This window comes from Thermobia domestica, chromosome 4 (assembly GCF_964235325.1).
Source record: "Thermobia domestica chromosome 4, izTheDome1.hap1.1, whole genome shotgun sequence".
NCBI classification, from domain to species: domain Eukaryota; kingdom Metazoa; phylum Arthropoda; class Insecta; order Zygentoma; family Lepismatidae; genus Thermobia; species Thermobia domestica.
Window position 1 is genome coordinate 270471145 of NC_137457.1, and position 17412 is coordinate 270488556.

At 38.7% G+C, this 17412-nt stretch overlaps 1 protein-coding gene across 3 annotated transcripts in view; it reads left to right on the plus strand.

Moving 5' to 3' along the window:
* Positions 1 to 14987: 14987 nt before the first annotated feature.
* LOC145684064 (uncharacterized) overlaps positions 14988 to 17412 on the plus strand; it is a 204591-nt gene continuing 202166 nt past the window's right edge. The window contains exon 1 of one of the 3 annotated variants that reach the window (XM_081755911.1): positions 14988 to 15260. Coding sequence is in view for 1 of the 3 variants with exons in the window: in XM_081755909.1 (XP_081612035.1) it covers positions 15211 to 15260 (50 nt within the window). In the remaining 2 variants the exon portion in view is untranslated. The remainder of the gene's footprint in view (positions 15261 to 17412) is intronic. The other 2 variants (XM_081755909.1, XM_081755908.1) reach the window with 2 other exon arrangements.

Consider the following 17412-nt stretch of genomic DNA (forward strand, 5'->3'; position numbering starts at 1 on the left):
TTTTAGGATTATTTTGTAAAACTGTAGTGTTTCAAAGTTTCATTAACTTTTGATGTATTTCAAGAAAGTGAAAACTGCACCTAATGGCAACGACAGTGGTGTATTTACGATTTTGTTTCAGGGAGCTCTTTGCTAACTTTCGAGGGGGGGATATGCCTGAAAATATAAAAATTCTGCTAGATATTTCATATACTTTACTATAGTAAGTAAGATTTCGAGGGGGGCTTAAGCCCGGAAGTCCCCCTAAATACGCCACTGGGCGACGAACATGTTTCGGAAAGCTGCAAAAATATTTCTTTAAATGTCGTAGCGTATGCTCGTAGCATTTACTGTCTTTCTAAGAGTAATTACATACATTTAATAGCATGTGTGGAATTAAAGATGTAAGTTGTTCATTAATTCCTGGTTTAAATATAATTTTGCAAAACAGGCCTCATTATTCATTACTATGATTAATGTTATCCTTTCTATATATTTGTTTTGTAATTTGTTATTAAATAATCTGATCACACAATTTTCCAGATAAAATTTTAAGATGTTCATGAGCAAGGAATCAAATTTCTTCTTACACCTTCGTTGTTTAAGAATACAAAGGGCTAGTATCTACTTGCGTTGCTCTTGTTAATTTACTTAATAATATATGAAATACGATATACGTTATTTTAACTGATATTATCCTATTAGTTATGCAACCTTTCGTCAAACAAAGTTTTAGAAACAACCAGGAAAACTAACATTAACATACAAATATTCGTGTCTTGCCCCCACTTTTAACCTCCAATCGCCGCCACTGCTTATAATGGTTGTTTGAGCTTTTGGAGGTGGTGTGATTCGTTGTTGTACACAGAAACTAACCATGACAGTCACGGACTGTAGGCCTGAGAATGATACTAGATGCAAAATTTGGCAGTTAAACATCTTTTTATTATAGAAGCATATTTAAATACTTTAATTGCGAAATGAATCTAATTTAATATTTTACTAGACTTAGTTATATGAACATCTCAGCAGAGATTTTTGTCTATCCAAATTCCTAAGAATTTTGTTGGTTTCATGTAATCTATTTCGTTATTTTCAATATATTCACTGACTGTGCATGTTTATTGCGCATATGATGAAAATTGACTGCTTGTGTCTTTTCAGTGTTTAGTTTAAACTTATTTTCTTGAATCAAGGGAGATAGTTTAGACAGGATCTCATCTGCAGTACCTTCAACTACCTTATTACTTTTCCCTTTTACTAAAATATTAGTGTTATCTGCATAAAGAGATAGTTCTACTTGAGAAATATTATTTGGTATTCGTTAATATTTACCAAAAATAATAACGGGCCTAATACAGATCCTTCTGGCACTTTAGGTGACAGGGGCGGATCCAGGGAGAGGTCGATCGGGGCGATGGTCACCCTCCAGAAGAGGGAATTTTCTTATTTTATATATATAAATGAAACCCATCCCAAAGTTTGAAACCCTTAAAAGTAGCAGTATGACAACCCACCGCCCCCCCAGAAGTCGGTTCTGGATCCGCCCCTGTTAGGTGATATTTCATGTTTCCCCAATATGTGGTATGTATTTGGTTTGTTTCTCTGTTACAATATGTAATTTCTACTTTTTTGTTCCGATTTTCCTGATACCATTTGAATCATTTGGTTGCAATACCTCTTATCCCATTATCTAGTAGCTTTGAAAGATTTCCATTTGACACTAAATCAAATGTTTAAGAAAAGTGAATCAAAACACTTATACATTTGTCCCTCATCTAAACTTCTTTGTACGATTTCTAGAAAATTATATACTGCAATTTCCGTTGATTTTCCTTTTAAGAAGCCAAACGGCTCTCTTATTATTTAATCATATTTAAGTAAGAAAGATGCTTCTTGGACACTCATTGTGGTTTCGAGAATTTTGAGAAAAGTAAAATTAAACCTATAACTTTCAAGTGCTGATTTATTGCCATTTCTATATATTGGCTTTACTATATATTTCTCCATTTAACCCATTTTTGCCCAAACATTTATTTCTGAGGGAATTCTATTTATACTGTGTTGATGACTCACAATAAGGCTTTGGGTTAATTTTACTTGATCGAACTTCGAACTTTTTGAATACAAGGCGTCCCTAAAAAGGGACAATGGGCACGATGGGGTGTTTCTGTGCAAATAAAATCAAGAAATTTTATTTTCAACGTTATTTATATTGCTTGTATGTATTTATGAAATTCTTTACAAACAATTTTCTTGTCTATAGTAATTAGCAATACATATAGAATGCTATAGCATACATATACTAGCACTTTTACTCTAGTTTGTGTACTTTATTTTAACGTTTTTACCAATTTGTGACAATTAATTTTTCCTTTTCAAAACCCTTATGTATGTGATCTATTCACTTTACAACATTTTGCAAGTATTGATATTGAAAAGAAATATATTCAGTAACATTAGCACTCTATGTTTTTAAAATTTTGAAAGATGAATTTGTGAATGGAAAGAGAAGAAACACTTGATGTGCTGGCATCCAAATTTGTCGCATTGTGGCCTTTCAGATGTCCAAAAAGTTTCAGTGAAGTGGAATAATTATCATTGTAGATATTATATGATTCCTCTTCAGGCATTTCTTGTTAAAGATTTAATACAAGCTAACCTGCAAGTTTTTGAATAGTGTTACCTGTCTTGGCATCTTGACAGGAGCTTCATTTCAGACTTCGCTTGAGGGGGGGGGGGGCAAGAGCACCACCGATGTAAGATTTGCACAGTTTGTATTAGTATACTACAGGGTGCGGCACGTAAAACCGGCCCGTCGTAATATTCTGGTATATTGTGTTTTTGGCAACACTTAAATAATCTACCTTCCTACCAAGAGATGGCGTGTCGAGGTCGGGTCGACTTACGTGACCTGCAGCAGTCACGTGCAGCCGCAGCCAGTGAAACTTGTCGAAACCAGTTAAGAAAAAGGCCTCATTGTGTTAAGCCGGGTGAGTGTCAGTGTGTGATAATGCCATATTCGATACCCGAGCGTGTTGCCATTGTTGAAGGGTTCATTCTCACTGGATCTTTTGTGAAAACAAAGAATTTGTTTCGGGAGAAATTTCCAGGACGTTCCAAAGCTACTATTAGTACAAATCACAAAATACATGCCGCGGGCGAACATAACTCAAATAGTCAAGACTAGGAATGGCATGATTATTAAGACGCCGGATCCAGAGTTTCTCCGTACGACACGGAACAAGCGCAGTTTTGAGATCTTTGGCCCCAAATCAACGATGACAAAGCTTAGCGACCAACGCCCGAAACAGCCACCACCACCGAGGAAATCACCAACATTGTCTGTTGTTATACGCGGGGTGGATCCGAGCTATAGTGACGAGGAGGTCTTTGAAGAACTTAAACTGGAAGGGCACAATATCATAAAATGTATCCGTATCAAAAATGATCATGGGTTGACCTATATGGTGCGGGTTCTCACAAACTCTCAACAAACTATCGATGAGTTACTCACCCGTGGCGCCTATATCTATAAACAATGCCATCGTGTTGAACCATCACGCACCTCCGCTCCTTTACCCATTCGCTGTGAACGGTGTCAGGTCTATGGTCAGCACTCTACTTCCCAATGTAAAAATCCGTTCAAATGTGGTTATTGTTCCGGCCCTCACCCTACAAGAAGCTGTACAAATTTACAATCTCCTCCAACTTGCTCCACATGTCAAGATCATTCTCACCCTACATACAGTTACAAATGCCGATCCAAACCAGCTCCTGAACCAACAAAGCCAGAGACTGTGGCACCATTACGCATACCGGACCAAATCCAACCACCCGCCAATCCAGCTTTACAGCAACCTGTAACTGTTCATCAGCTTCTCACATTTCTTACCTTCTTTCTACAAAATATCCATCCATTCCTTCGAGATCACATCGCCCAACAAATTCAAATCGCGGCTAAGGCGATTTTCCACGCCAATATCTATCCAACATATTCCGGCAATGTCGTCTATTATCACTCAAATGTACTCGAAACTGAGGTTTAACAGCTATCCTCTCACCATTCCCTGCATTATGGCGCTCTCCTTTTTGTTCTTAAACATCCGTTCTTTACCACAGTATAAGCCGCTTTTCGAAGCACTTTTACTCGAAGAAAAAATCCATGCCTTTATCCTTAATAAGACACATCTCACAGCCAAATTGTCATGCCGCACACCTCGCTTCCAACTATTACGCCAAGATAGCACTTTTCCTGCTAGGCGAGCCAACGGGGGAGTAGCGATTGGGTTTTCACCTTCTACCCCATTTCGTAGTCACTCTCAGACTCTGCCTAATCTTCCAGAATACCTTATCACATCATTATATTATCAGGAATTATATGTGACTGTAGCAACTATATACATCCGTCCTGGGCATGATATTCCGTTCAGCTTCTTTCAGTATATCTCCAATACCTTCCGCACCTACATAATTATGGCAGATGTGAATTTACATAGCCGGACACATACGCAACGGGACCGTTTCCTCAACTACATCACCAGTCATACCACTGGAGTGACTTTGCCACTTCCAAAACCGACTCGTCCCGCGAGTCAGACTACTCCAGATATAGTTATTGTTTCGAACAACATATCACATCGTAGCTGTGTTAACGTTCTTGATCTCATTGGTAGCGATCATGCTCCAATCAAACTAAACATTCAGACTCGTGTAACTACCACTTCTCAGTCTTCTTCTCCCCGTACTGTCTATCGTTACGATAAAGCAAATTGGACAGCTTACAGATCGTATCTTCAGGATCATCTTCATCATTTACATCCACCAGCTACAGAATCAGAACTTTCTGAAACTTTGGATTCTTTAGTTAATGCTCTCCACAACGCCACAGACGAATATATCCCTAAGTCAACAGTTTCGACTTTTCGACCCTCTTTACCTCCTCAATACTTACCACTGATCAAACGGTCCCGACAGTTTTATAGAGATTTTGCTGCCACTGGCAACCTTGACTCTCTTCATCATTACAGGCAGTTGCAACGAACGGTACACAACTATCTTAAGGCTTACAAATTACGATGCTGGGTCAAAGCTTGCAACAATCTCGGCTCACTTTCACATCCCACTCAGTATTGGAAAAGATTCCGACAGCTTACAGGTCAAAATACTCGTACAACATATCCTATTATCGACAACAATACTCCGCTGCACACTGATACAGACAAGGCCAATGCATTTGCAAGATATCTCCAGGACATCTTTACGCCTCTCGCACCTGAAATTCCACATCGTTCTCATCCAGTCGACAAACTCAATCTGGATTCTTCTCATCTACAGCCTAATGTTAATCACACTCTGCCTGAAAACCATCCTCTTACTACACCGATCTCTATATCTGACATCAATTCAGTTGTAGCTCACAGACGTAATACAGCCCCTGGCATGGATTCTATTACATATAGACACATTAAAGAAAGTCCGTACGTAGTATTATATCTGCTTTGTCACATCTTTACCTTTATCCTTCGCACTGGCTTTGTACCTGCTGACTGGAAAACTTCGAAAACTCTTATGTTTCTCAAACCACATAAACCTGTTGCTTCTGTTAGCTCATACCGTCCTATTCAACTAACATCGACCTTCAGTAAAATACTGAAACGCATCATTGTCAAACGTCTTCATTCATACCTGGCACATCACCACGTCATTCCACTCGAGCAAGCTGGTTTCAGACCTTCTTTCAGCATTAATGACCAATTGCTCCGCCTCTCAAATTCCATCTATACTCACTTTAACACAGGCAACCCGTCCTGCTTGGTCCTGTTTGATCTCGAGAAGGCTTTCGACAAGGTCTGGCATCCCGCTCTCATCTATAAACTCAAACAGCTCCGCCTGCCTATTGCTTACCTTAGATTCATCTTTAATTTTCTTAACTGTCGATTGGCTTATGTCTGTATCAACACTAGTTTTTCATTTCCTATTTTTCTTCATTCTGGAGTTCCCCAAGGATCGGCTTTGTCGCCCTTACTATATATTCTATTCGTTTCCGACTTCCCAGCAATCCCAGATACTGTTAAGCTCTTTCAGTATGCCGATGACACTGCACTTTTTGCGACGGGCAAAACAATTCATCAGCTTAACCTGGCTCTCCAGGATGCTATCAATGCCTTTGTTGATTGGTGCTCTCACTGGAGACTGATAATAAACCCAGCAAAAACTCAATGTATTGTATTTCTTGCCCCGAAGCATCGTTCACGTGTGCACCGCAACCCAACACTCTTAAACCTTTTTGTACAAGATGTACCTCTCAAACCTACTCGCAGTGTCAAATATCTAGGGGTAACCTTCGATCATCAACTAACCTGGAAAGCACATCTGAAAGATATCTCCAAGAAGGCGTACTCTCGCCTCAATCTTCTGAAAGGTCTTGCTGGAACTACCTGGGGACTCCATACTCATACACTTCTTAACACGTACAAAGTTTTCCTCCGCCCGATTCTGACGTTTGGATTTACAGCTTGGATATCTGCTCCGTCCTCTTACTATGAGAAATTATGCATCTTGGAACGTCATGCCTTGCGAATTGCTTATCGTATCAAATTACCAAGTCCCACTCAAGATCTCTATCATAGACTTACATTTCCGCATATCTTATATCATTTAGAAACATTACGCACTAAATATATCACCCAGCGCCTGCACAACAATCATCCACTTCTTCAGCAAACTTTTGACGATCATGCCCGAAGTACCTCCCCCGTTGCCGCTCTGTTCCCTCCGCTCTCATTACTATTCACTTTGTACCATTACACTCTACCTCCAGACCACCCTGACGCCGTCTACTACGAGCCATACACTACAGCCGCTCATCTACCTCACATATGGCCATCATATGCACTGTGACACCTTCTGTACTAACAGGGCTCCTCTGTCCTCATTGATGCCTAGCGCCGCCCCTAGGCGAGAAGATAACCAGCATTTGTTCAACTAACAGAACCTATGTGTTGTAGTGAGTTTCGCACTTCATTTCATCATTCCACAGCATATCACTGACAGTTATGGTTTTCTGCAGTGTATGTATTTAACTTTCCTCATGATTATGGTTAAAGGCCATAATGACTATTAAAGTTTGAATAATAAAGTTTTCTGTACCTACCCATAGCCCAGCCATTGCTTCCTGAACAGCACAATATGCTAAACATCTCTTCCCCTACAGAGGGCGTAACCCTCTTCGGGTAGTAGCTAGCGTCGGCTAGCTGGCAAAAAAAAATCCAGGACGTTCTGTGCCAGCAAAAAGCACCATTCAGGAATTGATTGAAAAATGGCGGCGTACAGGATCGGTTCAAAATGCTCCCAGGAACAGACGACCATCTGTCTGCACACCTGAATTAAAGATGCAGGTGGAGGAGAGAATGACAAGAAGTCCTCGAAAGTCAACCAGGAGATTGAGTCAACAGGTTCATGCGAGTGAGAGAAGTTGCAGACGTGTTTTAAGGGGACTGAAGTTAAAACCGTATCGGATAAGTGTTGTGCAAGAACTGAAGGAGCCTGACCTGTAAAAGAGTGTGCATTTCTGTTCATGGCTGTTGAGCAATGTTGCCAGTGGTTTCTTGGATCCACTAATGCTCGTCATGAGTGACGAGGCGTGGTTCCACCTGTCTGGGTACGTAAATTCCCAAAACAACCGGTATTGGTCGACAGAAAATCCACACGCAATCCACCAGGTACCCTTGCATGATGAGAAGATTGGTGTTTGGTGTGCCATTTCCGCCACACGCGTTATTGGGCCCATATTCTTTGAGACGACAGTGAACAGTGACGTGTATATGGGAATCCTGGAGGAGTTTTATACACACTTGACCGAAGAGGAGCGTCAGTTATGTTACTTTCAGCAGGACGGTGCAACATGCCACATATCAGCTGCATCATTGTCCCTTGTGCATGAGATGTTTACACCAGAGAGGACAATCAGCAAAGGCTTGTGGCCTCCTCGGTCACCAGACTTGTCCACGTGTGACTTTTACTTATGGGGACTGTTAAAGGGAAGAGTATACGAAACAAATCCACACACAATTGAAGAACTCAAGACCAGGATCCAGGATGTCACCAATAACATTACAACACAAGAACTGACAAGGGTATATATGAATCTCCTCAATCGTGCTCACATGTGTGTTGAAGTGAGCGGAGGACACTTTCAGCACCTGCTGTGAAGGTGAGTAGTCATATTCAATACATTACATTTCATTTATGTGCTGTAGTTAATCATATTCAATACATTACATTTCATTTTATGTGTTCACTTTACGGGCCGGTTTTACGTGCCGCACCCTGTAGTAGACAATCAATTAACCCTTTCCGGTACCCGGCTTTTTGGGCTATTTTTTTTTACTTTCAGTCAAGCAACTACTGCATCGTCAGTATTTATCCTAGGATCATGGTTCATACCTCATTCTCTTCAGAATGGAGCTGGCTTTCAAGTGGTACCACTTGCATGCTCATATTATATACCAGAAGCGTGAGAAATGGTGTCAAAGGGAAAATTTCGGAGGGAATTTTTTTCTCGCACTTTGGGCCCTTCTGGAGCGGCCCTGTGTGAACGTAGCCATCTAAAAAAATCTGATAAATAGTACTTGGTATACTGAATGTGTGTGCCAAATTTCAAGTTTCTATCTTGAATACTAAGGACGGGAGAAATTTTATCAGGAATTCCCACCATGCCCCAAATTACCGTAAAACACCATAATCTCAGGTAAAAAATTTCCTGAGACATCCCTAATTATCCTTGGGTCATGTTTCGCCCATCATTCTCTTCAGCTTAGAACTGCCTTTCAGGCGGTATGACTCACGTGTCTCCATCATGTATCTAAGGCGGGAAAATCCCGAAAAAGGGATTTTTGGGTCTAAATATAATTTTTTTTTCAACTTTTAGCCCCTCTGGACCCCCAGTTTTAACGCAGAGATCTGAAAAAATCTGATAAATACTACTAGGTGAGCTGAATGTTTATGCACAATTCCAATTTTCCAGGTGCAAAAGTAAGCCCGCCAAAAAAATATATATCGACAATGTCCCATATTCCCGTATACAGAGAGAAATTTTTAAACATTCCCTGAGACATCCCTAATTACCCTAGGATCATGGTTTGCACATCATTCTCTTCAGAATAGAACGGCCTTTCCGGCGGTACCATTCACTTGTCTCCGTCTTGTATCTAAGGCGAGAAAATCCCGTGAAAGGGTTTTTTGGTAAAATTTCCCTTTTTCAAAGTTTAGCCCCTCTGTACCCCCTTGTTTTAACACAGGAGTACGAAAAAAATCTGGTAGATACTCCTCGGTGGACTGAATGTTTGTGCACAATTTCAATCTTCTAGGTGCAAAAATAATACCGAAAATGTCCAAAATTCCCCTATACAGAAGTATATTTTGATAAAAATTCCCTGACACTTCCCTAATTACCCTAGGGTCATGTGTCGCACATCATTCTCTTGAGAATAGAACTGCCTTTCAGGCGGTACCATTCAATTGTCTCCATCATGTATCTAAGGCGGGAAAATCGCGAAGAAAGGGATTTTTTGGTAAAAATATCCCTTTTTTCAAATTTTTGCCCTTCTGGATCCCCCTGTTTTAACACAGAAATCTGAAAAAATCTGGTAAATACTACTCGGTGGGCTGAATGTTTGTGCAAAATTTCAATCTTCTACGTGCAAAAATAAGCCCGCCAAAAAATAATGAACATGGACCGGCCCCGCAATATTAAAAGAAAATATATATATTAGAATTATGACGTCATCACCTCCTATGTCTCGACGCAGGAAGGTGTGAAACCATATGTAAGGTCTTCTACAATGCCTCTGGACTTGAAAAACAAACAAACAAACAAACAAAAAAAACGGACGAAAAAGCTCAAATAGGAGAGTTATAACGCAATGTACCATGAAACACCCCGTATGGTACAGATTGTACCATGGGATCCCCAAAGGATTGAAGTATATGCATTCCTGAAACTCTTGGAGGGAGCTTTCTTAGTCTCTAAAATGAACAAGACATCAGTCTTCTAATTTATCATAAATGCAACAACCTCAACTCAATTAAGGAATTTGATGCAAAAAGGGCGTAAGTCTGAAACATGCAGTTGGAGAAAAATGTAATATGCAATGTAATAAAACAATGTAATATGCAACATTTTATTCCGATATTGAATTGAAATGTTACTAGGAGGCTAAACATGCATGGCAGAATCCACAAATGCGTTTGATGCAAAAAGGGCGTAAACTCGCTTATGCCCTTATTACATTAAATTCCTGAATTGCAGGAGTGGAAAATGGGTAATGATGAAAAAGTGGGGGTCTTTACCCAAGATATAATAATAATAATAATAATAATAATAATAATAATAATAATAATAATAATAATAATAATAATAATAATAATAATAATAATAATAATAATAATATAGTTATTGTTATTATTACGGAAGATTTGATAATTCAAATATTGAAACATCCAAATATTCAAATATTCAAAATATCCTGTATATTAATAAAACGGTAAAACGTGTGTCATTGCCGATCAATCGCCACCAAAAATTCTAAAGTAAAAAAAAATATATTTACACCGTAGTTCCGATTTTCGTACCTCTAGATTACAGATCGAGTGCTTTGTCCACTATACCAGGATCACTACGAGCTAAATGATTCGTTTCTAGTGTGTTTAAGTTAGGTTTCTTTGCCTCCACTTACAACTTCCTACAACCTTACTGCTTACCACTTCTTATTTTTCTGTTTCAAAACTTCTTTCGTATTTCTTTTATGATGATATAACTCAATAATCTTCGGCATAGTTTATATTAATAACTTGCGTTGTTCTTAACCCTTTGGTTCACAATTTTGTTTCTTCTCCACACTAAACTACAGACATGATAGATTCAATTCTTATACTCTGCATTTGGTTTCAAAGCCATAACTGGTAAAGCAATTTTGTCCGCCACGATACATCAATATTGATACTGGTAGTTATAAACTGAAACTGAAACTCCCCTTTTGTTTCTACGAGGATTCTAGGGTTGCCAGCAGTAGATAATTAATTGTTATCGCAAATTTTTGCATAAAAACGGAGGTAATCAATTATGCGCAAATTCTCATTGCTTATCATTAATTAACCTAAAACACATCTGTTGCAGTAATTTTACGACAAAAGTGTTTGTAGGGGCCGCGTTTCTGTCAAAAAAAAAAAAAAAAAACACATTTTCCAGACTTGCATTAAGTACGCTTTTTGCATGTCAACACTGCATCAACTTTGTCAAATTTACGCACGAATGGATAAATGTTGATGCATACTGCACATATAGCTACGCAGAGATTCACCCACAGGAAATCAGTTTTCTGCAAGTCAATATTGATTTTCTTCATTTTGTACATTGTTTATTTGACACTTTCGGTACTTTCTTTCGTCACTACACAAAAATATTACAAATTCCAACATTGGTCATGATCTCGAAAATATTTACATAGAACACGCTTTATTTGTTTCAAGTCTCATGTCTTTATCGTTCTTGGTTCAAAAGATATACGCGATCAAACTTTGGGTTGCGCAACTTTACGGACACACTGTAGTAGACTTTTATCAGTTCTGGTTTCAGACCAGAGTTAAAGATGAAAACTAAATTTATTATTGGGACGCTTAATCGATTTCAGAAAATGGCTTCTCGGTACCTACTACCGTTTTTGTTCTATAGTGTTCAATATTATAACATAAAATGGCTGATTTCTATCATTTTCAGTTTGAATATTATTTCCATCAACGAATTTAATTCGTAATTTTTGAGAGCTCCTCCGTGGCTAAGCGGTTAGTGTATGCGGCTTTGGCGTAGGAGGCCCGGGTTCGATTCCCGGAGAGAGCTCATGTGGTTCGGATTTCACGTTAATCAGTAGGTCCACGTCTCATATAGCCTAGCTGCTGAACGGGACGTTAAACTCAAAATCAACTCAACTCGTAATTTTTGAGCCTCCACATTCTGATCCATTAAGTACTCTAGTATCAGAAGCAACTTGCGACCCGCTTGCTCTAAGCTTGCATTGCAAGTCGACAAGCTTTCATCCAGCTTGATTGGAAAACATGCAAGCATGCCGCAAACTGGATTTCCAGTAACGAAGTTACATGGGGACAAACTTGCATTCAGTGTTCCATTCAAGCTTGACGCAAGCGTTTTACAAGTCAAGTCTAGTTAACAACCGATGAACGGTCAGTGATGCTATGACGCTCTGCAAAGGGTTTAAAAGCATCACTTACAAGTACAACATAAGGCATATTGTATGAAAGCATGCGTTTCAAGTGCAAGCTTAGAAAGCCAATTCCAAGCACGTGCCAACTGGCCGAAAGTATTCTTGCTACTAGGGTAGTTACTGAGCACTTTTATCTTTCGCGCGAATGAGCAGAAAACGATAGTAAATAGAAGGAGTTTTGGTATAACAAGTTCTCATATATCGTTTCATGGCTCACGTCTTTTTTAAAAGTACTCGCCTTCCGTGCGAGACGCCCGGGTACAATCCCTGATGGTAACTTACGTGTTTAGGATCTTCACTATAAGATGGGATTCACGTCTCATATAGCGTAGGTGTTAAAACGAACTCTAAATTCTAAATTAAGTAATGCGCTTCATCAAATGGACATCCTTATTCGTGTTCATTTTTGGCGAACTTTTTTATACAATTAATTTGCATATTATGATGACTCTTCTAGAGTATACATATTGCTTTCTTTGGAATTGAATGTCATCTATCTGCATCGAGAATTTATGAATTAGAATTTGAACTATTTTTATCCAGGATTACCATATGACAGGCTGTTAGGTTTCACTAGGGCGGTAGTCAACTATGGAAGTTTAGGGGGGCATAAATATACTAGTGGGTGCAGAAATCTTCAACATTCTCTGCCTCTACAATCTTGTGCGAGTGGTACCCATAATCTCTCTCCCTCTTTTTAATCTATTAATAGCAATAATGTGGTCCCGCGTAACGTAGTCGCTAACACTTTCGCCTTTGGTGCGAGCGTTTCCTAATTCGATTCCCGGTAGGTCAAAAAAGTGTAGCAGCTTTTACAGGCCTGTCATCCTGAATGACTTCTTCCTGGAGTCTTCACAAGTGGGAGACCGTATCTAAATAGGAACGTCACAGTTTCCCTCATTCTCCTCTGACAAATGCTGTAATGGTACCTAACAAATTGTCCCAGGCCACTTCCTGCACTATTCCTTTCTTCATCCCAGATTTCCCGGGTAATGCGATCATCAACGGGCGTCATCACTCTTATCTACTTGACAGGCTAACATCGCCATTGCTGCCTAAAGTCCAGAAAACTAATTTCTAATCCCAGTACCACTATTAATAATCGATATTTCAAGGGTAGTTATCCCATTATAGGTATACAATTAATATTACTCGATAAATTTTTTAATGGCATAACGAGAAAATATAATTAATACAATTAAACTTTTACAATTACGGTTGCGGAAATACCAGTATTAAATTTATTTTTTTCGTGTTTAAAGTTGGATGTGTTATATTTCTTTGGAAATTAAATATTGCAGCAATATTAACAAATAATTACAAATATACAGCATACACAAAGAATCTTGCAATTGTTTGTACTAATTTGAAACTGAACATTTCTTCATTTTACTTAAGAGGGGCCAGGGTGGCTAAGTAGTAGATCGCTTGCCTACGGTTCGATGAGTCCCTGGTTCGATTCCAGACTAAGTAACTTTGTGGTGGATAACATCGTTCGTAAGTTTTCTCGGTGTACTCCCGTTTTCTCCCGGATTTCATTCCAGCAATTCTTCCATCATTATTCACTTGCCTTGATCGTCCGTCACCTTTAGCCTAAAGAGCATACACGTGGGACGTTAAACTAAAAGATGCTTTTCTATTTTACTATTATAAAGGCTGGAAAAAGAGGATTCGTTCCTGTAAAAGAGATTTTATACTAACCATTAATAGCTATTTCCACTCGGAAAAATGAAAAAAAAAAAATGAAATCTTTGAGTTTTACGTCCCACGATTATGCCGGATAGGCTAAAGGAGACGGTGACTATGAGAAATGAATGAAATGGTGGAGTGAAGAAAGTGGGAGGAAACGGGAGAGCCCCGAGAAAACCCACGAGCACAGTGTTTGTCCACCACAAAGTCCACACGCTGGGATCGAACCAGGGACCCCAACAACCGGATGTGAACGCTCTATCGCTGAGCCACCGCGCCCCCTATTTCCACTCGGAATCACATGGTACCAAATACACGCAAAGCAAACTTTATCACTTGCCTACTACTTAGAAGGCGCATTGTGTCTATATTTCTGCTATCTTCAAATCAATAAAATGAAATTTCTTATTGTACGGCCCATGTTTCTACCCTTTCGTTTAATGGAGACGAAAGATTAGTGAGAGTAAGTGACAATCATACGTTTGGTGAAACAATAATGTGGAGGAAATGGAAAAGCTTACGAACACGATGTTGTCATTATTAATTCATATAAGCTGCAATCGAATCGGATACTCTTTACGCCAAAAGTGAATACTCTACCACTGAGCCACAATGACCCTTTCTGCTGTATTGTATTTTAGAAATAGTATCAATTTTTGCTTCTAATTCCAGGACATTGCTTACAAACAACACTCTAATACGTAAAACGATTTCAGGAACTAACTTCGAATTTAATCTAATAATAATAATAATAATAATAATAATAATAATAATAATAATAATAATAATAATAATAATAATAATAATAATAATAATAATAATAATAATAATAATAATAATACATAGCGATAAAACCTCCATTTTAGCTGTTAAGAGCTTTCCTGGGAAAGTCCGTAAGTAAGTCTAGAAATGTTTTTGATATTATCAGAAAAATGACTTCAGTTAACGTTTTACTCTTCTGTTGCCGTGGGGTACTCTTTCATAAGAGAGAAATTCCTCGCATGTCATAGTTGAAAAGAATTGAATTTATTCCATCAAGTACCGCTTACCAACAGGAGAAAGTCAAGTTACAAAGTCCTATTTGCACTTATTTTGAGATTTTCTACATATTATAATACGTCATTCTTCCTCCCCGACCCTTTCTGAGCTCAAGAGAAACTGACCAATCAGAAAGGACTCCGGGAATGCAGAGGTTGAATTACAGTCTAAACTGTTTTTTTCTTTAGAGTGAGTGCTATTCTATCTTATTATTGTGATTACGATGTTTCTGCAATCTATGAGAATAGTTGGAAGTGCTCTTAACATCTTCAGGTAAATATTAGGATTTAATTGTAGACCTATATGTAATATTTCAGAAGGTAAAGGTCAGTACACCTACCGACTGCCTTCTATACTCGAATTTAATACTGTGGCGTAAGCAGAATTTCGTTATATTATAGAGGATCTAAGTATTCAACCTTGGATCCTCTCAAAACAAGCGTGATATGTGTTTGTGTGTGTGTGTTGAAATATAGTAAGTTGTAGTGACCTTTGCTGAAATTCATCAAGGGTGCTCAAGTTCATATAATTTCACATATTTGTATCCATACACTGTCTTATGGCATATATTTAGTTTTTGGATATTTTGCTCAAGGTGAAGTTAAAATCCCGAAGCTAATCTTTCGAATGCAATTGAGTAAATTTATATCTTTTCCATAATATCTTGCTTAATGGGACTTCAACACAAGAAGGGGCACGGTGACTCAGTGATAGAGCGTTTCTCTTTGGTGAGCAGGGTCCCTGGTTCAATCCCAGCTCGCGCCAAGTGAGTTTTGTAGTGGACAAACCCAATGTTCGTGTTTTTGGGGGTTTTCCCTGTTTCCTCCCACTTTTTCGTTCCACCATTGCATTCATTTCTTATAATCACCGTCTTCTTTCGCCTACCTGTCATAACCGTGGAACGTAGAACTTAAAGCTTTCATTTCATTTTGAGAAGGAAAAGGTCACTGTAACTCCCGAGTGCCATTTATACTCGAAATAATTAATTTAATACAGTGGCGTACACGAAATTTCGTCAATAGGGAAGGGGATTTAAATACTCAATCTCATACCCTTTTAAAACAAGTATACTTCTGGCGGCGTGTTGGGTCTCTCGTTCGATCCTCAGCCAAGTAAGTTTGTGGTGGACAAAATGCGTCCGTGGGTTTTCTCGGGGTACTCCCGTGTCCTCTCACTTTTTCATTCCACCAATTCATACATCATCCTCAACTTCTTTTAATCATCGTCTCCCTTAGCCTAAAGAGCACAATCGCGGGACGTTCAACTGGAAGATTTCATTTGCATTTCAAAGATATCAAAACGAGCGTGATTTATATATGTCTCGGAGGGTCTATAGTAGCCTTGAGTGTAGTGACCTATGGTAAGTTAGTCAAGGAAGTTCAATATCCGAAGTTCATATAATTTCAGGTGTATGGTAAATGTTTATTTTTGGATAACATCTTTTCAAGGTGGAGTTAAAATCCCGTAACTCCCGTTTCGAATGCAATTTACAAAATGCATATTTCTCCAGAATATATTTTTTCAGAAGGGACTTGAGCTGACACAACTGATTTAATAAACTTTTTTTTCTAATGTTAAAGTAAACCATTTACTTCTAAGAAATTCCTTTTGAATGGAATGATAGGTGATTCTATGGTCTTTCATAAAGTGCAAAATTATTAATGCTCGAAAATTATAACGTCCTAACTACGGTTGTTAATTCGTGACATGCAGAAAGATGACCTAGAAATAGTTTAAATTTGTGTAATAGAACCGTAAATACTATTTTATTAGCTCTCTAGGATATTCTTCGTTGTTTTAAAGTTGCACATTACAATTTATAGCAGACATGGAGACTATAATCAAGACCAAAGTACTAGTGTGCAAGTGAAATGTCACATTAATATCGTCTTTCTGACATTGAAAGAAAAAATCTCAACCTGCCGACGTATGTTGAATTTTTGCTGTACGGCTTTACAACGAGATAACGATGGATTGCAAACATAAAGTGAAATCGATAAGTTTTACGTCCCACTGTTATGCCGGCTAGGCTAAAGGAGACGGCTTTGATGAGAAATGAATGAAATGATGGTTTGAAGCAAGTGGGAGGAAACCGGGAGAATTCCGAGAAAACCTATTCACACGGTGTTTGTCCACCACGAAGGTCACTTGGCGCGAGCTGAGACCGAACCAAGGACCCACACACCAGAGCTGAACGCTCTGGCATTACGCCACAGAGTGCTCTAATGATGAATTGTATCAACAATATTTTCGTGTGCTTCTGAGTACGGCGGAACTCATTCAAGTGCAGTTGGTGATTATTTTATATGAACCAAACTGCTTGTAAGGATGTTCGACAGCAAACTCTTCCTTAGACTAAGACTACCATATTTTGAAAGTGTGAAATCGAGACATTTTTCTTAAACTGTAAAACTGAATGATAGAA